At 38.3% G+C, this 25104-nt stretch overlaps 1 protein-coding gene across 3 annotated transcripts in view; it reads right to left on the minus strand.

Annotated features, from left to right (window-relative positions):
• Positions 1-15111: 15111 nt before the first annotated feature.
• The window catches only part of CEP128 (centrosomal protein 128), a 132356-nt gene continuing 122363 nt past the window's right edge, over positions 15112-25104 (minus strand). For all 3 annotated transcript variants that reach the window (XM_075426673.1, XM_075426674.1, XM_075426672.1), the window contains 3 exons: positions 24521-24634; positions 20791-20899; positions 15112-15941 (listed from right to left, as the gene is read on the minus strand). In XM_075426673.1, the coding sequence (XP_075282788.1) occupies positions 15835-15941; positions 20791-20899; positions 24521-24634 (330 nt within the window). In that variant the 3' untranslated portion in view covers positions 15112-15834. The remainder of the gene's footprint in view (positions 15942-20790; positions 20900-24520; positions 24635-25104) is intronic.

Raw genomic sequence — 25104 nt, forward strand, 5'->3', positions numbered from 1 at the left:
TTCAGGCTGAACAAGCCCAGCTCCCTCAGCCTCTCCTCGTAGGACAGATGCTCCAGTCCCCTCACCATCCTTGTAGCCCTCCGCTGGACACTCTCCAGCAGCTCCTCATCTTTCTTGAAGTGGGGAGCCCAGAACTGGACAGAGTACTCCAGATGAGGCCTCACTAGGGCAGTGTAGAGGGGAAGGAGAACCTCCCTCGACCTACTGGCCACACTCCTCTTGATGCACCCCAGGATCCCATTGGCTTTCTTGGCAGCCAGGGCACACTGCTGGCTCATGGTCAACCTGTCGTCCACCAGGACACCCAGGTCACTCTCCGCAGAGCTGCTATCCAGCAGGTCCACCCCAAGCCTGTACTGATGCATGAGGTTGTTCCCCCCCGGGTGCAGGACCCTGCATTTGCCCTTGTTGAACCTCATCAGGTTCCTCTCTGCCCAACTTTCCAGCCTGTCCAGGTCACGCTGAATGGCAGCACAGCCTTCTGGTGTATCTACCACACCTCCCAGTTTGGTGTCATCAGCAAACTTGCTGAGGGTACATTCTAACTCTTCATCCAGGTTGTTGATGAAGAAGTTAAACAAGGCTGGGCCCAGTACTGACCCCTGTGGGACACCACTAGTTACGGGCCTCCAACTAGACTCAGCGCCGCTGATGACAACCCTCTGAGTTCTGCCATTCAGCCACTTCTCAATCCACCTCACCGACCACTCATCCAGCCCGTACTTCCTGAGCTTCCCTAGGAGGATGCTATGGGAGACCGTGTCGAAAGCCTTGCTGAAGTCTAGGTAGACAACATCCACGGCTCTCCCTTCATCTACCCAGCCAGTCATGCCATCGTAGAAAGCTATCAGATTGGTCAGGCATGATTTCCCCTTCATGAATCCATGCTGACTACTCCTGATAACCTTCTTTTTTCCACTTGCTTGATGATGGCCTCCAGGATAAGCTGCTCCATCACCTTTCCTGGGACGGAGGTGAGGCTGACCGGCCTGTAGTTCCCTGGGTCCTCTTTCTTGCCTTTTTTGAAGATTGGAGTGACATTGGCCTTTCTCCAGTCCTCGGGCACCTCTTCTGTCCTCCAGGACCTCTCAAAGATGATGGAGAGTGGCTCAGCACTGACATCCGCCAGCTCCCTCAGCACTCGTGGGTGCATTCCATCTTGGCCCATGGATTTGTGGACGTCCAGATCGCTTAAGCAATCCCTCACACAGTCCTCCTTGACCAAGGGAAAGTCATCCTCTCTGTAGGCTTCCTCTCTTACCTCCAGGGCCTGGGATTCCTGAGGGCCTGCCTTGGCACTGAAGACTGAAGCAAAGAAGGCATTCAGTAGCTCTGCCTTCTCCGCATCCTCCGTCACCAGGACACGCGCCTCATTCAGCAGTGGCCCCACATTGTCCCTAGCCTTCCTTTTGCTGCTGATGTAGCTGAAGAAGCCCTTCTTGTTGTTTTTGACATCCCTTGCCAGCTTCAATTCCAGGGGGGCCTTGGCCTTCCTCGTCGCATCCCTGCACGCTCTGACCACATTCCTGTACTCTTCCCAAGTGGCCAGCCCCTCTTTCCACATTCCATGGACCTTTCTCTTCCACCTGATCTCTGCTAGAAGCTCCTTGTTCAACCATGCAGGTCTCCTACCTCCTTTGCTCGATTTCTTTCTCAGGGGGATGCACCGCTCCTGAGCATGGAGGAAGTGATGTTTAAAGAGCGACCAGCACTCTTGGACCCCCCTGCCTTCGAGAGCCCTGGCCCACGGGGTTCCTCCCAGTAGCTCCTTGAAGAGGCCAAAGTTAGCCCTCCTGAGGTCCAAGGATTTGATCCTGCTTACCGCCCTTCTTCCTCCACACAGGATCCTGAACTCGACCATTTCATGGTCACTGCAGCCGAGTCTACCTGCAACCTTCACATCCTCCACTAGTCCCTCCTTGTTTGTTAATACAAGGTCCAGCCGAGCGCCTTTCCTTATTGGTTCCTCCACCACTTGCACCCGAAAGTTATTATCGATGCTCTGTAGGAATCTCCTGGATTGCACCTGCCTAGCTGTATGGTCTTCCCAGCTGATGTCAGGGTGGTTGAAGTCCCCCATGAGAACCAGGGCCTGTGACTGTGAGGCTGCTTGCAGCTGCCTGTAGAAGGCGTCATCAATTTCCTCCTCCTGGTCAGGTGGCCTGTAGTACACACCCACCGTAATGTCAACCCGCATGAGCCTGTCCCTTAATTCTAACCCATAAGCTCTCAACTCCTTCTTCGTCAACCCCCAGGCCAGTTAGTTGCTGAGACACTCTCCGTGATATTTGAAAAGTCATGGCAGTGGGGTGAAGTCCCTCATAACTGGAAAAGGGGAAACATAGCCACTATTTTTAAAAAGGGTAGAAAGCAGGATGCTGGGAACTACCAGCCTCTCAGCCTCACCTCTGTGCCTGGGCAGATCATGGAACAGAACCTCCTAGAAGCTATGCCAAGGCACGTGGAGGACAGGGAGGTGATTTGAGATGGCCAGCATGGCTTCACTAAGGGCAAGTCCTGCCTGACTAACCTAGTGGCTTTCTGTGATGGAGTGACTACATCAGTGAACAAGGGAAGAGCTACAGACGTCATTTAGCTGGACTTCTGTAAGGCCTTTGACACAGTCCCCCACAACACCATTCTCTATATTGGGGAGATACAGATTTCATGGGTGGACTGTTTGATGGGCAAGGAATCAGTTGGATGGTCACATCCAAAGGGTAGTGCTCAATGGCTCGATGTCCCAATGGAGATCAGCGACAAGTGGTGTCCCTCAGAGATCAATATTGGGACCAGTACTAGTTAATATCTTCATCAGCAACATGGGCAGTGGGATCAAGTGCACCGTCCGCAAGTTTGCAGATGACACCAAGCTGTGTGGTGCAGTTGACATGCCTGAGGGATGGGATGAAACTCAGAGGGAACTGGACAAGGTTGAGATGTGGGCCTGTGTGTACCTCATGAGGTTCAACAAGGCGAAGTGCAAAGTCCTCCACCTGGGTCAGGGCAATCCCTCATATGAATACAGGCTGGGGGATGAAGGGATTGAAAGCAGCCCTGAGGAGAAGGACTTGGGGGTACTGGTGGATGAAAAGCTGGACATGAGCTGATAATGTGAGCTTGCAGTCCAGAAAGCCAGCCGTACCCTGGGCTGCATCAAGAGAACCGTGGCCAGCAGGTTGAGAGAGGTGATTCTGCCACTCCACTCTCGTGAGATCTCACCTGGAGTCCTGCATCCAGCTCTGGATCCCTCAGCCCAGGAAAGACATGGACCTGTTGGAGCGGGGCCAGAGGAGGCCACGAAAATGACCCGAGGGCTGAAACACCTCTCCTGTGAGGCAAGGCTGAGAGTTGGGGTCATTCAGCCTGGAGTAGAGAAGGCTCCGTGGAGACCTTATTGCAGCCTTTCACTACTGAAAGGGGGCTTATGAGAAAGATGGGGAAAAACTTTTTAGTAGGGCCTGTAGTGATAGGACAAGAGGTAATGGTGTTCAGCTAAAGGAGGGCAGAGTCAGACTAGATACAAGGAATAAATTTTTTATACAACAAGGGTGGTGAAACACTGCAACGGGTTGTCCAGAGAGGTGGTAGATGCCCCATCCCTGGAAACATTCAAGGCCAGGTTGGATGGGGCTCTGAACAGCCTGATCTAGTTGAAGATATCCCTGCTCATTGCAGGAGGGTTGGACTAGATGACCTTTAAAGATGCATTCCAACTGTTATGATTTGGCTGTGGCCAGCAACAAAAGCATCACGCAGCTGCCCCTCCCCCTGCCGGGGTGCGGAGGAGAATGGAAAGAAACAGGCAGAAACTGGTGGGTCGGGATAAGGGCAGTTTAACAGAACAGCAAACAGAGGGAACAGTAACAACAACGATACAGATAAGGGGAATACACAAAACAAAACAGACCACACAACAGAGCTGCTCTCCCGAACAGCCGCCGCTGTGCCCTCCCGAGCCGCAAGTGAGTTCCCAATCGCCCAGCTCCCCCCCACTGCAACCCAGCATGATGGCACATGGTACGGAATACCTGGCTCTGTTTGGCCAGGTGGGGTCAGCCCGCCCGGCTGTGCCCCTTCCTGGAGTCCAGTGAAAATTAACCCTGTCCTGGCCGAACCCAGGACACCAACCCAAACCATTCTATGATTCTATGAATACCCTCAAGCTCCTTCTCCATATCATTACTACTGTTAAGACCATATAATTGATCTATAAGCAATGTGATTAAAAAATATGGACCAACAAATACGATTATAGATCTTAGTACAGATTGTATATATTATATAGTTATACTACAATTATAGATTTATAACCACATCAATGGCCTTATGCTTCAGAAATCAGTTCTATGAGACAGAGGAAAGTTACATAACTATGTCAGGTATATAGAGCATAGGAGAACTCTAAGTTCATATCACTCAGTTTCTCCATTGTATTTCCCTGCCCTGATCGCTTTTGGACTAATCTATCCTTCCTCCCACAGAAAACAGCGGTGCAAAAAATGCAAACTTTGATTCGAAGAAAGAATTCCGTATCCTAGTGAACTGCTAGAGGGTAGAATAAGTATATGCAACAAATTAAATTGCAATTTGGCCAGATCTTCTAGGTTAAATTATGGAAGCTGGCAAAAACTGTTGAGAAGTCTATCAAGAAAAGTGGTGGCCAAGTTCCTTATGCTTTATTTTTTTTTATAATCTCAGCCGAGAGCTATTACAACTTAGTGTGTTTTAGGCCAACCCACCCTAAAACCCCAGAAAACTGGATTAGCAGTGGGCTGGCATTAGCTGGAGCCAAAGATCACTGTTTTACATCCAACAAAAAGATATAATTAGTTAATGTCATTTACTAACTGTTCCTTTCAAACGTTCTTTTTTTAATGCAAGAATGTATTCATATTTCTGTAAAATATCTGCCTTAATAAAATATAAAACACACACTTCACAGTGAAATTTGTCCTTGATGCTATTTCTTTGGCATCAGTGACTATTCCTGTCCACGTACTGCTTGTGTGTACAAAAACTTGTAAGTTCATGATTTCTGTTGCCATAGCTACAGGGCACTGTCAAGTATCAGCTGCTTTTTCAACCCTACTGACCTTACTTTTACAGGCAAAATTAGAACAACATACTGATGTCTATCAGGGTTGCATGGCAAGGTTTTGGTAGTGGGGAGTTTACAGGGGTGGATTCTGCGAGAAGTTGCTGGAAGCTTCCCCTATGTCGGATAAAGCTAATACCAGCCGGCTCCATGAGGGACCCACTGTTGGCCAAGGCCGAGCCCATCAGCGATGGTGGTAGCACCTCTGGAATAACATATCTAAGAAGGGGGAAAAAAAAAACCTGCAGAAGAGAGGAGTGAGAATACGTGAAAGAAACAACTCTGCAGACACCAAGGTCAGTGAAAAAATGGTCTGAAATGGAAAAAAGATGTTTGCCATAAAACAACTGCAGATCACTAAATGCAAAACCTCTTAACTCCAAAAGGCAAGGGAATATGTCATTGAGGAGAACTGAATTAGTAAAATAATTATAAGCTTTCAATGAGTGATTTCTCAGGATATAAAGAAACTGTAGCGTGGCCATCTTGTCGTGAGAAACTAGAATAAGAAAACTTGTTTATATGGAATGATGCAACACATACTGTTCTATTTTTGGTTTTACTTTGTATTTAAAAATATAATGCAAGGCTTTGCTTTTCCATGAAATGCTTCCATGGAAATTTAGCTCTGTGGAACTTCCCAGCAACAATGATTTTTTGTTCCATTAAATACTGCGACGGCTCAATCTGTTTGCATGTTTAACTGCATCCCATTCCACTGACTCCAGCGGTATCTTTTATTTGAGGTAATGAAGAACTTACCCTGGAATCCAGATGAAACACACATGGCTAGACCCCACCCTGAGGGTGGGCATGGTGAACCCCACCTGACTTGTGCCTATAATGCAGGCATAGGCATCTAAGGTAGCTGTCAGCTTTCCCTTTCTGCTCGATGGAGATCTAGTCAACACAGTTAGAGCAGTTCACTGCAATTCATTTGACCAAACCCCGCATGTTTACTCTGGGTTGAGATGCATGGTGCCCTAGATCCCAGGTACTCTGCTGGCTACAAAGGCAGGATCGTTTAGATGGAGGCATGTGTTCCGTCCAAACCCAAATTCAGCCAAAGGAATCTCATGCACACTCTGTAAGCGGCCATGGGCACAACAGCCTTGTCCCGTTCAAGCACACCTCATTCATGGCGAATGTAAAGACCCGCCCCTATTGCAACACTATAATATGCCAGATTTTTTTTTTTTTGTCCATAATGGCAAACAAATCTTTCACCTAAACAAGTGTTTTAAACACACACTTCTGAAGGAAATCACTGATTCTCACCATCATACTGCCATCTCAGTTCTTAAACAAATTTTATAGCAGAAGAAAGAAAACAAAGAAAAAAATCCAAGAGCATATTGTTGTTCTAAAAGGCAAGTTAAAAAGCATCACTGGACAGCATAAATCCACATCACACATCTAGATTTCACACAAAACAAAAATGATCAATTACATAAAACAGGTCTTTACAGAAATTTGGCAGCATTAGGCAAATGAATACAGATGCTATGCACTGCTTGGAAAAATAATTTATTTTGTTAGCTTACAAAAATGACAATGTTTCATGTTACACTTTAAATTACAAATACAGCTAGCAACTTTGATCCTGCAAAGGTACTAACTATTTCCTGAGATGCAACAAACACACCTTGCTTTCAGGAATAGCTTGGAGTAAGTCCCAAATCAGCAAAAAGTAATGAAGTTTGATATTTTTCTTACTGCCTCGTTGGCTAACATTTTATATTCTGATTGCAAAAAGTACGCACAAATGTTGACATTAAATTAACTTATGAACTTTCCAGGTAGAGCCTTAACCAAACTTGAACATACCTGCAGCCTCTGTGTCAAGCTATCAGTTTGCAGCAACACACTCATGGCACAACAGACAGCTTTAATAAACTTCGTCCTGTAATCACTTGACATCATCTCAGCGCTTCGTATTCTGATTGGCACTTATGCTTTACACGTGAGATTTGACTCTGGCTTCGTATTGGCATAAATCAGGTGTAGGCATTCTGAAGTCAATGCAGCCACACAAGAATAAAACTGGTGTGCTGGTGTGACACGAGTCAGATCTCAAGCCTGTAACCGAGTGCTAAACTCCACAGGCTGATGAGGACCTGTGCTTCGGAATAACACGGTAACAAGCTTCTCCTTTTATGCTTCTACAAATGCAAATTGTAGACTTAGTTTTATGTGCATCCATGCAGTTCATAGAAAGTAATAGTCAAGAAGTAATTTGGTTGGACTTGATGATCTTAAGGGTCTTTTCCAATCTAAATGATTCTATATTTTTTTAATTCATTACATAACTCTCAAGACAGCTAACTTGTTTTTTTCCTCCCCGAAGATAGCAGATAACAGGAAAAACTGGAATACAAACACCTTGGGTAGCTATCTTGGAACAAAAATATCACAGGAACAATAAAAAAAGATGTTAGCCAACATCTAACAAATAGTCAAAACTGGTTTTATTTTGTGAGTCTTGTTAAAAAAGAAAATATCAATAGTGTTGGCATTTAGATGTAAGGTATAATTAGCTTCTGCCTACACATATGAAAATTCCTATTTTAGGTACTTAGTGAGTTACTAGATTTTATTGAAAAACTGATGTGAAACAAAGCATTCAGTGGTGAGTGTGAAATACAATTGATACACCTTAAGAGATGAACTCTCTCTCCTTGAGAAGATTTCCTTATTTTGAAAAAGCTATAGTAGCCCACATGAGAGTGGAACAAAGAGCCATAATATTTCCAAATTTTGCAAATTTCATAAGCTTGTATTGATGTCATTCAGAAATACTGCATTCATTATATAAATAAATTTCTCTTATTGTTCTTGAAAAATAAAACTACTTGTACAAGAGCCCAAATGAACTCAAAATCCCATTTCTCAGATTTTGAAAAAAATTCCAAAATAGAAAAATTAGATACTGCCTAATTATTCCAAATGTCTACAGTTTGCTATGAAATTGTTTTTATAAGATCATGGATTTTTCAGTAAGTATTTGCTGCTCACCAGACCAACACATATTGTAGAATTGCAGACCTCTAAAATGCCATGAAAAAGCAGGTTGAGAAAATATTTCCCCCCCCCTTTTCTCAATTTCAGCATGCAATCATAACTCCACTGATATTGGAGACAAGGCCTCTGCCAGCTTCAGCGAGGTCTGGATTTCCAAGCGCAAAGGATTAATTTTCTTTTTGACCAGTAAAGTTTTACTGTGTATGAACATGTTTGTGCTTGTCTATGTCTATAAGATATGTAATTATGTGAACAGGACTACACATGACATTTACATAGCTATTAAAAGTCTGAACGCATCTTTACATTTCAGAAATTAAGTTGGAAGGAAACTGGAGTAGTTCTGGTTACTACAGCAATGTCAGCTGCCTTCTCTGGTGCATTTGACAGGAGTGAAAAGTAGCAGCATGTTTATATGTACACACAGAATCAAACTCATAAGAAAAAATAAATAAGGTGAAAATTTAACGAAGAAAAGACAGACAGGTTTCTTTTTCACAAAGATGTCCCTAATACCCTGCTGAGAGTAGATGGGAATGTGGTCAGGGAGCCTTTTCTATTAAATCAGGAGCTGGACTCCTTGCTTACCTACTGGCAAAGGTCTTTCAAGGACTTTATGTCAGGAAATAATTGTATGGTGAGGAATTTAATTCCACTGTGCCTATCTCCATTGTACTAACAAGGTTTAGAGGTATTAAACTGACCTTTCGGACTTCACACCAGTACAGACACCCTGCATCTGTGAATTTGTTGAAATTCTGCAGATTCTTTAAAGTACTGCAGTGGCAACAGTTGACTGGGAAACGTGATGTAGTATGTTCAGTGTCTCATGTATAAGACGCCTGGGCAACCTTAGTTTTAGAATTTCCCAACCTAAATGCTAGATCACAAGACTAATTTTGTTCCAGTTTTAGGATACTAAATGTAAAAAACACTGTATTTTCTTCAAATTAAATGAAAACAAAAGATCTAGAGGCAAATGACTCATGCATCAACTAACTTAATTAGGAGTGCTTGTAATGACGTATCAGAATTAGCTGCTTTTTTAGTCATCCCCAAATTAAGTAGAAACTGGCAGCATAAAACATCAAAACATATTCCAGAACTCAAAAGTGACTAACATATTTTTTTTAGTCACACATGCCAAGGAAAGAAAAAATTTTTTAAAAATCAGCATTTGCTAATAAGCACAAATAGAAAATTCAGCTTCAAAAGTGATTCACCTTCAAAACCAGAGTAACACACTAAATGGACACTCTTACCTACAGTCTAAATGTTTATCTATTTGTCACCTTCTTCTGCTAATGTAATACAATTTGAATCTAATCTGTTTGTGAAAATGCACCGTACCAGCCAGCGCTGCATACGTAGCACATCAGCTGTCGCCACGGAATTATTTTAAGTCTGATATTCAGTGCACATGCACATAACAGAATTTCCCAAAGCATGGAACATAATTAAGTCTAAATCAAAGCGAGCAAGTCTCTCACAATAAGAGATGACACGAAGTGGGATTGATGTCTGTTGATTAATGCATTCAGGGGCTTCAAAGACAGTCTACAAAAGACTGTCGCTCCAGTGAAGTTTAAGAAATTACTCACATTCTGGAAAAATGAAGTGTTTCATGACTTTGATATTTGATTTTTCCATTTTCACAGAGATTTTTTTATCTACCAAATAAGAATAATTTGTCTCACTTTTTTAAACTAGTCTTTTGTTAATTTATAGGCCTCTAATCAATCAATGGACAGCAAGCTAACAGATTCACATTGCGTGGCTAGTAAGCCTCACCACTGATGTAGCTCACACTGACGAAGGTTTCAGCATTTTCTAGCTTTACAGCTGCACTGGAGACCTCTCCAATGAAGACAAAACAAACAACTCCATGGTTTCTGATGGACTTATTGATATTCTGTTAGTCAAAACATATAACAAAAATTCTGCCAGCTAAGTGGCGTCTTCATGGTTGCAGCTGTTTGGATGAGATTGTGTTGTCAGTGATGCACACAGCAGCGAAAGCCTCATTAAAAATGGTGCACTCATTGAGCTCCATACACAAAATAGTTTATGCCACAGATGTAAACCGTTCTCTTGGCCAGCAGTAAAACACAGCTCATCTTCATCGTTTTCCACACTAAGTACAAACTGGGTCACTGGTGGTTTCTGTGAAGAGCCTAATGCCAGAACATAAAGTGGGCTGGCTTCCTAGTTCACTGCTTGTTTAACAATGTGAGTGACACAGAAATCCACATTTGCAGAATGATACAGAATGCATGATCATCTTTAGCAAATTTCAGTATCACCTCTCAGAAATAAATTAGATGTCAGCAACTGTTTCTACCAAGGGCAATTTGATATTGACACACTGAAGAAATGTACTTTGTAATCTGAGGTTTTTTAGGTTCTACAATAAGCACTTAGGCAGATCTTCTAAATTAGTATTAGCCTCTTTTTCTGACTGAAATCAATAATATTTCAGGGCTTTTGCAGCAAAGTCTATCCTCTACAAATTGATAGTAGAATGAATGGCAGCATTTAGAAAATCTAGACAAATGTAGTTAGACGCATTTACTTTTGCCTGTGAGAGAATCTTTCTGATTAGGCAGCATGTGATCTGATGTTAGTCAGTTTATCAAGTAGTTTTTATTTTAGCAAACAAATAAGATTGGTAGAATTCATATGAAAAGAGATGTTATAAGAAACAATGGCCTTCAAAATTAATGTCATTCCCTGGGCATATCAACAACCAAAATGATTAACGTGGGGTAAGTGAAAGAATGATGGTATGTCTCCTGACATACTAGTGCAGTGTAGATGGGAGATGAGAAAAGCAGTCTAAGATCAAAACAACTCTGGTCTGAAGACACAGGAAAATAACAGACAACTCAGGAAAAATTGCTCTACTTATTCAAGCAAAACACCTATTAAGAAGCCATGTCCCTAAATATAGCTTGCAGAATTATCCTAAAGGAAATATCTTTCTCCAGTTCTTGTATTTAAATGTAATACTTTAATGAAAACATGTTAACAATCGGGTTCCAAAAATATTTCGTTCCAAATAGCACCAAGTAAAAAACAAAATGACTAGAAATTTTAAAAATATCATCACTGCATATTTTCTCAAGGCTCATGATATTACAGATTTTGCCACGATTAAGGCAAGAGAAAACAAAATCTCATTCTTGTAGCCTGAGAAATGGCAGATCTGCAACTTTAGTCTTAGAAACATGAGAGCTATCGTTGTCAGCAGAAATGACAAATGCTGGATGTTGCTGCATTTTAAACACAGCAATCTCTTTCATTTTTGTTGTCAACATTCCCAGAGGCATTAGTTTACAGATTTTCAAAAGACCAAGGTTATCAGATTCTGCTCTGCTGTACTTCTGTATACAGCACTAATGTTCTTTGGATTTAAGATCTAATTTAGTTCTTTACATAGAAAAGCAAAAGAGTTCATACTCACAACAGTCTAGACATGCTTACAGTAAAGAGCTGAGATGAGTTGTGCTAGAGTAGAAAGCATTTTAGTATGTAAAAAAAAAATACTTTATCCAAGATGGAATCTTATTTAGGGATCACTTCTATTTAGATATAAACACTAGACCTAAAGCAGTTTTTAGATTGAGACACCAAGAATAAAAGTGTTCTGAAATTTTAATTTAATAATGAGATGCTTTCCATTCCTTCTACTACTAGTTTTCCTCTACATCTGCTTATAAATTCTACAGTTACATCAAAAACATTGGAATTTGTGTGATGTCCTCCTGCACATCCATTTCTGACAAGGCTGTATCCTCAGGTATTGCCCTGCAGCTCACATGAACTTCAGTATCAATTACTTCTGTGAGGTGAAGATAGGGCTTAGAAAAAGATAAATATATTACTAACACACTTGGAACATGAAGAGTTTAACAGAGCCACGGTAAAATTCAACCGTAACAAGTAGTTTCACATAAATTTATTAATACATTCTTCTGCATGTTGTAGATATGAGAATGTATTCAGGTTTCATACTACTAATATTTAGACATAAAAATGGTATCAGTGTTACAAAAATACCTACTTGTTTACTGTCAGGTTAATACTGGCATTTTCATTCATGAAAAATCTATTCAGTGCTACACAGTGCAGAGACTATGCCTTCTAAGCCAGAGATGAACTGATATGCAGATTCCTTGGCTCAAAAGTGGATTTTAGAATAGGATTTTCTTTGTTCTAAGGAATTTTAACATATCTTCTTTATTTACTTTGGTGGGATAGCCAGTAAAAATGTGGCTGAAGTTTGAATATCCAGAGAGTACTTTCACCATCACTGAAGACTGGCTTCCATCACAAATCTGAGAAATAAATGTAAGAAAATTGCTTTGTTTTATACTGTAAAACTTTATTTTTTATCCTGGACTAAGTTTTATTTTTATTTTGACGTTTCTTCTTAGGATGACATCATTACATATAAAAATAAATTATTTTCAATACTTAGGAAATACCATCTCAAAAGTAATTGAAAATAAGTACTCTTAAGTCTGCTGTAAAACATTAAAGATTTGAAGGGCATAAAATTTAAAGGTTATTCAAGTGACAATTATTTGATGCTGAAATAAAGGGCCAGTGCATTTCTGAAAGCACAATATCGAACAACAACCTTTTCAGGACAGTGTTAAAAAAATATAAACGCCTCATATTAGCTTGTTAAATCTGTATATACTAAGTATATACATACAAAGTTGCCTGATTTACCCAACACTGAACAGAACAAAGAAACAAACCACCATTTTTAGATGTGATGTCACATTTTTTGATTATTGAAAACTACTGCTTTGGGCAAGAATCAAGGAACAGGTCATTAAAGAGCTAAACTATTAAAAAGTCTGATTACCAGAAGGGACAGCAATTTTTAACATCTGAAATACACAAAATGTTTTATTAAAAAATTACCTGGTTTTCTACTTTAAAAACTGAAACTGGTCAGAGGAATATTATTTCAGGCCAGTATTGAAAAAATATTATTCCTTAAACCACGAAGGGACAGTTTCAAATAATGTCATGAATGGAACTTTAGCCTTCAGTAAAAAGGAAACAAAATTCACTTTGTAAGATGAACCTCTATCAAAGGTGGAGGAGAGACAAATATTACATGCTATCTGGACTGCCATGCCAAGAGGGTAAATTTAAGAAAGAATTTCCTGGATTTGGAGTTCATAAGCCTACTCATTAAGAATTCTTCTTTTTTTTTGTGGTTTGACTTCTCTTTCTTTTCCCCCAGTCCTTTTAGAAAATTTTAAAAAAAGATAGAAAACTCTGCTGAAAACCCAGTCACACGGCCAAAAGCAATATAAGCACTAAGCATATATAAAGTCTTAAAGCCCAAGTTATTCACCCAGTAGACATTTCTGTCCTGCATTGTACAAAACTCAGTTCAATACCTGATGTAATAATAAGGGAGTTCAGACGCTTATCCTTCATTTTCTTACACTATAAAGCAGTAGTGACACTGTTTTAAGAAAACATACTTCAGATTTCTGAGTTATAAGTGAAGAAAAAATGCATAAAGTGGTAAGAACTATTAATATCCAGATCTTTACAAATTCCTTTGGAAAAAGAGGGGACATTGTTTTTCTGTGTATTACTTCTCAAGCTGAGACTCTTAAAGCCCCATTCATTTACTGACAGGCGCTTTACCTCAAAAGCAGTTTTAGCTTCAGTAACGTGGGTTGGGCATACATTTGTGCATCAGCAGCCATGCATCAGACCTCATAACAACAGGAGGTGTTTTGAGAATGTGATTTACTGTTTTATAATATATTTGAAAATGACCTTTCTATATTTTTAGCCACAATTTGTAGGTACTATAACGTCTGCAAGCTGGTAACATTTTATTTTGCAATTTTTTAACATTTCACCTCACAAATCCGCTAAAATATTTTAAACACCATATTTCCAGCTGTGCTCTGATCTAATTAAAAAAATAAATTATAAATGTTGGATACACTTAAAGTAAGTTTAGTTTATGCTAACTTTGGCTCGAGCTAAACACTGCTTCATGACATCCACACTCTTTGTAGACCATGACACAAACAGGTTTTTTATTGGTCCTGCCTTCTGCAGAGTAAAGTTTATTTGTTTATGTTTTTGTCTTGGCCCTGTCATTGCTGTTGAGATCAGAAGAGATGGATGTGCCTGCTTTGCTTTCTTGACCTTCTGAATGAGCAGATGTGCCAGAACTCTGCAGAAACCCAGTACCAGCACTACAATGGATAGCATTATACACGTTCAAAAAGTAAAGAAAGTGTTTTTAACTGAATTAGATTTTTTTTAAATATTAAGTAATTTAAGTGTGTAGAAAATTAAAAGAATATTAATTCCATTTTTTTTCTCATTTCCTTGTCTGATTTTGATGTTCTCAGCGAGAAGTTCTGTTTGAAACCGGCTGACTACAAAGGGATTGTCAAGTAAGTCACTGTTCAGAAAACCCACTGGGACTGCAGAACACTTCTTCAGAAAATTAAAAAAAAAAAAAAAAGGAAAAAGAAAAGATCCTGTTTTCAGGTGGCACGTAGTGACCTGCAAATTATGTCTGAGACACCTACAGTGCTAAAAAAAGACAGTGTTTCAGAGAAGAAGTAGGCTTCCTAAATATGAAAGGAGCCTACAAAACAAAATGGTTTCAATGGTGGTCACGTTGCTACAGAACTCTGATAGATTTGGCAGATTTTTTAAGGCATATTAGTAGTGATTCAACCAGAAGCACTAGAGAGGAGAATAAAACAAGGACCATCAGAAACACTTGCACTTCTTTTGACAACAGAAAATTTTTTTGTGATGTGCGGTTTGAGATCACAGGAATGCAGAATTGTATCCAATTTGTTTAGAATAGATATATCCAAACAAATACAACTGTGAAATATTGTTTTTCCATAACATCTTAAAATGAATATGACATGTCTCTTCTAACAGAGAACAAAACAATAAATAAATGATCATTAAACCTTGCTATTAAAATTTTCACAGCCACATAGCAGTGCCCTTCAACATGCTTAATACAGATGGGTGAGGTCCAGGTTGTGTTAAGTGCCTTACCAGATGTCATCTGATAAAACTGGTCTGGTCAGAAGAATAATTCTAAACAGCTTATAACAGATTTATGCTGAACCTGAAATCATGATACAAATTTCCACTAATTTTGAAGAAATTTGGTTTTGTTTAATATTTATCACTTCTTTCTCAAATGACTGTTGCAAATTGAAGAACCTAAAATCACAAACATGTCTGCACAACACTGTATAATGACTCTCATAACAAATATTAGGACAAAGGTAATTTTTGAATATGTTTTCATTATTAATCATGTTATTAAGCGTTATAAAAAATTTGTTAGAAAAATTCCTGTACACGGGTAAATAAGCTCATAGCAAAGATTAATGTCACAGGTCTTTCATTTCATAGTTTCTCAGGAATACAATAAATTACATTTAGGAGGACTGCAGAAGCAAATACAAGAGAATAGCATAATCCCAGAAAACGTCTGGTGTACAAGTTACACAAATTATCACAACAGTTCATCAGACTCACTCTTGGTGCTCTTTCTTTTAAGCGTTTGGTAATAGCTGAATCACTGAGGGTGTATCACTACTATAGCAGATGGAGTTGCTACTGTTCAAAACCAGAGTGGAATGAAGTTTACCACAGAGAAAGCTGGTGTGCTTTTGTTAAATGTTCTACTGTTTCCCTCTTTCTGCTTGCAGCTGCGTCTCACTGAGAGCAACATTAATGGAATCTTCCCTGGTGGCACTTGTTTCAAAAGGAACCATTCTTTTCATAAGTGCTAGAAATAAGTCAGACAAAAAAAGTAATTAAACATTTTCAAAGAAACATTTTGCTAACTGACCATCATTGTTTATATGAAACATATATTTTGTTATACAATATTATAATTTACACAAGTAATATGGTATTAATAAATATTGAATATTCATAATGCTATGAATTGAGAAACTGACTTACTTTTCTAGAGAAACAGATTTTAATACCACATAATACAGCCATGGCCAAGAGCTTTGTTATACAGAAATGTAAACTGTATTTCCTTAAACTTGCTTAAAATGTTAGTGGAATTATCACTAATATTTATTTGCCATTACATTTCCCAGCATTTTTGTTTAGATAAGACAAAAAAACCCCAAACACTCAGAAAATTCCTGAAGGAGTATCTTTACCAATAGCATGGACTAAAGTCAACAAGTGACACTAAATAGGTATTCATAGGATGCCACATGCACCTTCACAGCAGGGTTCATATATAATGCTTATTTGTAAATACATTATATTGCATCAAAATCTATACAATATGAATTGACAGATATAAATATCTATAAACATCTTGCAATTATTTAACAAAAAGCAGAAATTAAGGGGAAGAAAGTGGATATCAGCTTATACAACATACCCTTCTTCTTATGGCCTTATTTACATCATACGTGTGTAAGAACAGTGGTCCTTCCTGACTGTTTGTAACAAATACCCAGACTGCAATTTTTTAATAGTCCAGTGAAATTGTAGCAGTATATAACCAAAAGTTATTTAATAGGGAGCAAGTCTTCACAGTTTGATTTAGGAGGAATGAGATGTTTTCACTTTCAGAAGGAGAATGAAATCACTGAGTGTGGGACATCAGTAAAACACTGAGTTATCATTTTTCAACATAAAGGTTTCAGTATTGGCCCAAAACTCATAAAGTACGTAAAGTGCTTTACTAAACACTACTACGTAAAGTAGTTTTGGACTACTGTATGCTCTTTCAATGGTACCTCCTGTGGTCAGCATTCAAAGTAAAGTGAAAAATCATAAAGAAAATTCATTGCTAAACTAAATCAATTTCCATTTTTTGAAATTATGATGTCAAGTTTCCAGTCATTCCAGCTTCTTATCCTTGAGCAGCCTTAGAAGGTTTTGTTCTAGACTGGTGTCCCACAGCATGTGACAATGTCTTTTTACTTTTAGTTAAGTTACTTACTTAAAAGTGTCAAAACTGTCTTAAGAACTTATGAAAAAGTATACATAGAGGGATAATGACAGACATCAGCATACTTAGCAGGAGTTAATTGTTATGACAATAAAATCAACATTCAGGACAACTTGTTTTTATTCAGCCATGATATCCTTCCTACTATATACCAAGTTGACACAAGAGCGTTGTGTATCACCAGAGCCAAAGGGTCAGAGAAGACTGTGATCCCAGCTATAGAAGCTGGGAAAACCAGTGGCTATTTTCTTCTCTGTAATGTCACAGCTTATTAAACCCTGGAACTTCAATTCCCAGCAACAGCAGCAAGCCTGAAAGCCATATGGCTTTTGGAAAACCATCCAGGTTAAAACCTTGAAGTGATGAACTGTACAAAGAGAAAGGCAGAACCCAATTCACAAAGCTAATGCAAAGCACATCTAACTACAGGGACCTTTGTAACACAAAATTTAAGAAAAATACAGTGGCCATGAAAAACAATTTCTGAGGATTATTCTTTAGGTGACAACTAGTAGTGACTTTTTAGACCAACTGCTTTGCTCTGATAATAATACAGACTGCAAACCATATCTAAGGAATGCTTCCATGTATAGATTATTTTCTCAGTTAAACTTCTTCCTTTCTAAGAAAATGGATATAGAAATAAAAGCTCATTCCCACAGCATCTTTAAAATAGTTTGTCATGGAAAAGCTGTTATAATTGTAGGAATTATACCAGAAAGATGAAGACCAGACATAAACCAGAATGTTAATGTTAATTACTTTTCCTTTTAACTGCCTGCTGCATTGGCAACTTTTTACTAAATATATATGGAAGTAGATTGTTTTTCCCTTATTTATTTTTTTTTCATACTTTTTGTTCCTGTTTCTTCAACCAATTTTAAACTTAAATCCCAGGATCCCCCTCACAGATAAATTATATCAAACGTGTCTGCTCTCCTGCTTGGTGCTCTCTATAAGTCATAACAGACAGACATTGGGAAGGGAGCTTGTAGTACTACTTGTTGATTTTATAATACGTAAAGTTTCATGAATTTAAGTGAGATGGAGTGGGGAAACATTAAATCACAAAGGCTTTCAAACTGCTCCAAGAGGTAAATGAAAAAGTCCATTCTGTTTCTGAAGAAGCAAGGAGATAAATTAATCACAGAAAATAGGTGATGACATTTATAGGTAGATTTATTATAAGCTACAGGAGGTTTGGGAGAAAAAGACCTCAAATTATACTTTGCTGTCAAAGTCTCAAATTATAACTAATTAATATCACTACTGAAATTAAAAGCTCACGGTGTTTATGTGACTAATGTGACTGAAGTAGCTGATTTTATCATTTGCCACTCACTGGCGATTAAAGCTCCTTAATATTAGTACCAGTGCAGAATTTTCACTGTTCTCAAGAGCTATAGCAACGACTTCAGAATACACAGTTGATTGGTGGAGGTCAGGTTCAGCATAAAGGTAAAACATTCAGTCACTAACCAAAGTCTATGCAGTAATTCACATATCTTGGAGCCACAAGCTACCACAGACCTCTGCAAAGGGCTGTGAAAGACATGATGGGACCTATGGGAAACCTGTCCCTTCCTGGAATGGCAGCTAGAAATATACTCTAGGATATCTAAAATGACATCAGGCATCTTCAGTGGGCACCTTACTTGCTCTCATACTTACTTACTAAGCATAAAGAACATGTAATAGCACTAATTATTAGGAGAAAACAATCAGCAAAGTGGGAAACTAAGAACACCATCTTCATTCTATCAGAGTCAAATAAAATCAGGGATAGGAAAAATATTCTATGCCTACTTCTGTTTTAGCCTCAGAAAATTTGACTAATGCTTTTTTATAGAATACAAGTAAGAAACTAAAACTCTAAACATTTTTGTACCCAGTTCCTTTCCCTGAAAAACAAATAGGAAAAAGTGAAATGCATTAAGTTTTCTTACTTTTTTTCTTTTTTTTAAAAAATTATTATTTTTAAAAATAGCTCTTCACCATCTTGGCAAAAGAAAAAAACTAAAAACGCTGTCAGCACCATTCTGGAATTTGGAAAAGATGAAATATGAAGATCAGCTTAATTTATGATGTGGAAAATACCTTCCTAAAAGTTTTAAGCAAGGGGGAAAAAAAAAAAGTCCCTCAGCCATGCCTGAACATGGTTTCAGAAGGAGCCTTCCTTAAATGCTGAAGGCTTTGCAAATATTTCATAATGATTGACACTGAATCACCACTGTCTTTCATTTAGCACTTATTTTGCCTCCAGAAAGCTTAGTGCTGGTAAAAAACAGTTGAATCGGAGAGTAAATATCCAGAACTGGTTCATCAGATTGATATTCAGATCACATGGACCCTTATTTGACAACTGCCTAAAACTGATTAAAAAGTACTGAAGTAAAAAAGTCCTAGCAAGTTCCATTCAGGTTAAGTAATACAAAGATATCATAACATTTTAGGAACATTTATGCTACATCTTTAAATTTCAGCAAGTTTTTGCAGTGAAATCACAAAGTCATCGAGGTTGGAGGTCATCTAGTCCAACATGTCTGCAAGGTATGGTTTATTTCTTTCTCTGCCCCAACCAGGCTGAGCTGTACTTTAACTTGCAAGATTTTGACAGGGATGAGGTTAGGGAACATGGCAAAACAACTCTCAGTCAGGGGAGTACAGATGAGATGGAGGCATTTGCTCTTCTGCTTTGTTCCCACTGTTGTTATTTAGCATGCTCTGCAAAAAAGATATTAAGCACAACCCGCAGATTCTGAAAGGAAAAGAAACCAATTATCTTTAACCTCATCAGACCAACTCAGGACTTACTGGTGAGCAGTAATGTACTGCAGCACTCATTCTAAGACGCAAAGCTTTGAAAGTGCAGCGAAGCCTGAAATGGAACTTTCCATTACATAGAATGGAACTTACTGAATAGGTTACCAGTACACTAACTGGCTATATCGAAAAGAAATGGAAGGTGATATCCTTCGGAAGAAAAGTATTCTGATATTCATGTGCTGATATGTTGAAAAAAAAAACCCTTAAAAAACTTTTTTAAAGTTAGTTTTGACACTCATGCAAAGGTGTGCCTGTACCAGATAAAGATCTACTAAGTCCTGTCTTTTATTGAGCAGTTCCTAGCTGTATCAGAGATCCCACAACCCTTCTTGACCACAAGTTTTATACGCACTAGGAGACAGGAAAAATGGTTAAAACTAGAAGCAGAATAAGTGAATTCAGCTGTCACTGTCAAACACAAGCACGAGATTAACTGGTATGAAAGATCCGGGAGGGAGTCCAAGGCTGAGGATTTCTCTCTGGTCACTGAAAAGATACACAGCTTACACAGGTACGATTCATGATGCAGAGATTCAGAATCCAAGTGTAGCCCTTTTTTTTGCCATAGGTTTGGACAAACAAACAGAATATAGTGTATGTCCCAGTTAAAAAAAACCCCAAACTATCAATGGGATGTAATGAAGCACTTCCTAGATGCAGGCAGGCATCCATCCGGTATCTAAAGCTAAAACACAGGAGGACTCTTAAGATGGTTCTAGATTTTTGTTTTTGTCAAAAAGTAGAGTCTGTTACTCTCTCAAGTAAGACAGCTTTAAAAGACGCAAATACATTACTTGTAGATTTTTTTCTGTGAAACAATACTTACAACCTGAATCTGAGACCAGTGAGCTGGACAAAAGGCTGTTCTGAGTTCGCCAGCTAGAAGAGGGAGCATCCATTTCTATATTAGACATTTCAGTGTCCATTTTCACATCCTAAGGCAGCCAAATAAAAATAATTTTTATCTGTTAATATCAAGCAGCTGTAAACTTTAAGAAAAACCACACAGTAGCACACATACAGGTCTATGCTGTGATTTCACACATGCTGGAAAACACTGATTCGAATTCTCACAATTCTCAGTATTGCCGTTAGGTTCAAAATAATTTGCTTATGAATTTCATTCCCATTTCATCACTACAAAATCTCTGAAAAAATATGCTTTGCCTTGAGATAAGCATTGAAAGTTTCTGTCACTACAATAAGTTGTAAAAATGCTCTCTTTCCTGCTTACATCATATTCACAGTTCATGACAAAGCATAGCAGCAGGGCAGACATCACTGAACGATGAATTCCTCATGAATGAATGGTCCACATTAATTCACTGAAGTTCCACAAGTAAGTAGCAATAAAAATTAAATCCATTTTCCCTGCCACTGAGGAAACTCAAACTTCATTGATTTCTCATATTAAAATACCTGAAGTTGCTTTTCCATTTCTTTGTTAAACCATTGAATAAAGCCTGAAGTACAATGTTACTACTGATGGCTAGACCCACACAGCACAGCTTTTTGGTGAGTAAAGTCATTTGCTCTACAAGCTAAAAAGAAGATAATTTTAAAATGGCCATTTAAACAAAAATCTCCGTAAATCTTTATCAGCACTGCAGGAAGTAGTCCCCAGTTGCAGTACCTTCCAAAATAAGATTAAAAGCTTGGCTTGGTATCCAAATTACTCAGTTTCTTGAAATGAGAAGAGATAATAATGCACAAATGCATCCGTTCATAAAACACTCAATTTTGCTGCTGAATTCTTATCATAAACAGCCTCAGGGAATTTCATTAAAACATCTTGCAATTTATCCTTCATGCTGATACGAAGATTTCAAAACTAAACAGAAAACAAAATAAAATTCAGCAATGACTTAGAGATACAATGAGCTTTTGTCCCATCACTGAAGAGGGATTTACTCCTATTAAGACTAAGGGGAATTATACATATTAATCCCCTTGTGTGCTGATGAGAGACTTAATACCTAAAGTGCGCATAACACAATGACAACGTTTTTAAAGAATAACAAATTTTTTTGTCTTCTCATTCTGCTTCCAGAAATGCTATGTTAGAACACAGCTTTTAAACAAGCAAGGTGCTTCTACCATCAGTGGATTTCTCTTCACAGAGATTTTAACTTATAGAATGTGCCATTTCTCATGTGCTTCATTGACAATTACATCTGTATGCTGTGTTTGACTAGATGGTCAGTTATTCATGGCAGGGAAACTGTCCCAAAATATTTGCATCTATCCATCATCAGTCTTTTGTTTTCCTTTCGCTTTCTCTTTTGATTTTGCTTTAGTTGGTATTCTCTATTGTTTATTTTTAGACATTATATTTACCTTCTTTTTCCCCAATTTGTTTTTTATCTACTATCACTCAACCCTTTCTCAGTTGAAAAATCACAGTTGTTGTACTTGATGTCATTCTGCCAGCCTCTGGCCTCCTTTATTACTGGACATCGTACATTTTAACACACACAACTAGCATTTATGATTTTCCTGGGCTTCTAAGCAACAGGTCTTTTACAGCCATCTGACAAGACTACAGAGGAATAGGAGGACTGAGTGGGGACAAACGAAATCATAAGAAAGGAAGAAAAATAACAGCTTTTAGAGGAACATACAACTTCAGTTTCATTTTTGCTCCTTAAAATGGAAAGAGGCTAGGACACAGGATTAGATAATGCCTGTTGGAGATTAATGTTGGCAAGCAAGCTGAAAGAGGTGTATAACAAGTAAGGCTAGATAAAAGATCATAACAGAGGAGAAAGATTAATTCCACAAGTAATTTTATCCAAAATGGTCAACGTAAAAATTTTACAAGAACTCCCTTTTTTTAAAATATGTATTTTTTTATCACCTACCAAATATCTGTCTACTTTGTATAGCAGAAGCACTACGTTGTGTACAAAGTATGAATCAAAACTATCAGAAAGAATGAACTTCGATGTCCTCAAGCCTACACTCTTCCACAAATCAATTCTAGAGACTCTCAACTGACAAATAGTAAAAGAAAAAAAAATAAACATAAATGTATTTGAGTTAGTTCCAAGGGAAGGTAAGAAATGCAAGCATTAAAAAGGGTTTTTATAGACTAAGCTAGCCTGATCACTGAAATCAGATTAGCACCCCTCTGTTACTTATTTTTGAACATTCTGTTCTATTTGTAACAGCCATGACAGCAAAAAGTACTGTATGTCATGCAAAAACCCAATTAGGCCCGAATAAATGGAAGCCATTAAATGCTCCCTGTTGTTTAAAGAAAGAGGAAATATTGTTTTGGAATTAGCTTTATACTGGATTCTGAATACAGAGCTCAAATCATGCGAATGCGGTAAGCTCAGTCCGCTTAGTGCAATATTATATTCTACTGTCAGCTGATTGCATTCCACATAGCTTTTCAATGTTTTCCAAATTTCAATGGCTACTGAATTAGTTACTCGTGTGAAGGCAGGAGAAATTCAAGAAACTGAACATTATCATTAGCAACAGATTGAAAGTGAATCTACCCTGTTTCTTTCTGCCAATTCTTTCTTACAGAAGAGCAAGATGGCTTCTTCAAGTAGCTTGATACCTTCTTCTTACAACAGCAACTTACTAAGCTAAAATATTCTGTATTTATTTTACCTTTTCTGCTTTTTAAAAGACCTACTGGTAAGTATGTCCTCATTTTACAGCAAGAAGACCGTTATGGAGGAGGTGGGGAACACAAACACCTTAAAGTTTTTTGATACGTGGTGTGTGATCCTAGATTTTGAGCAGAACTGCTTAGAGACACTGGTAAGATTCATTGCCAATGAATCTTGATTTGATTGTGATAAGCAGGAGAAATACACTAGCATGTTCTTCAGTTCTGATCACTTCTTTCAACCACGTCCATAACAAATTTTAGTTCTGCTGAAGTAAGCTGCTATCACAGGGACACATGGTGAGAACTGATACAACAATGAACAAGCTCATACGAGGAGAAGGAAAGGGTGTTAACAATTGGAAAGGTGAATTAATTACAGGCAATGTTTCTAAATGAAAGCTCTGGATTTGTATTGCAGGGATTTAGGAAATTATGCTTAGCCCTGCTACCAGTCCACTGAGTGACCTTTAGCAAATCACTTCCCCTCTGCCTGGATTTCGTTTATGCATGAAATGGACATCATACAGTATCTTTTGTAAAGAATGCAAAGATCCACTACTGAAAAATCCCCGTACATGATCTACAAATTAATAATCCTTTTAATGGAGGAAACAGACTTCTATATTTATCTTTTACATGAAAGGACAAGGGAAAATTGAACAAATCAATCAAAAAATCGCTGTAGATAGAAGTTTGACAAGGCAGGTAAACACCTGAAAGTAGTAAGACACTTTTCTGTGAAATTTTACAGATTTTTGGAAACTATCCATTCTGTCATCAAATTTTACATCAGCCATAGCAGCTACATAGAACAAACATTCATGTGTGATTTTACTCTGTGTTTGTACTAGGAGTTTATACACATCAAATAAGCTTACGTTGTTGATTGAAAGTAATCAGAAAACAAAAGTGGAGTACACACACACACCTTGAATTGTTGGACTCTCTGTTTTGAATATTCCAGCTGTTGCTGTAGAGAACTCACTATTTCTTTGTACTTCATATACCTTTCCTCAATCATCTCCCTTCGGCAATGGGACTCCTAGAAATGCATTGAAAGTTCTAAATGATTTCGTAATGTGAAAAGCAGTTAATAAACGTTGGCTGACTATTGTAAACACAGGTATCACCAAGGATTTTCAATACAGCAACAATAAATTACTAACTTTCAGAGGTTAAAATACAGAGGACACATGAAAGCATAATGTTCTGTACAGAAAAGTAATGTTAAAATGAAAATAGGTTAAAATGTGAACAGCCTCTTCCTTATCTGGTGAATGATTTCTTGCAACTCTTCCCAAAACTCAGTAATATCATACTTTCTAGCAAAGGAATTCTGTAATGGTGAAAAATTAATTACAATAGTGTAGAAATAAGCACTTGAAAAAACAAGTGTTCTAAGGATATGGACTAAACAGTATTTTCAAATAAGGAAACATAATGCTTCTTACAGAAAAAACTAATGATTCGCTTGCATGAATACAACTATCAGACAATTTGTGATGCATTATC

Source organism: Opisthocomus hoazin, chromosome 7, assembly GCF_030867145.1.
Source record: "Opisthocomus hoazin isolate bOpiHoa1 chromosome 7, bOpiHoa1.hap1, whole genome shotgun sequence".
Classification (NCBI taxonomy): Eukaryota; Metazoa; Chordata; class Aves; order Opisthocomiformes; family Opisthocomidae; genus Opisthocomus; species Opisthocomus hoazin.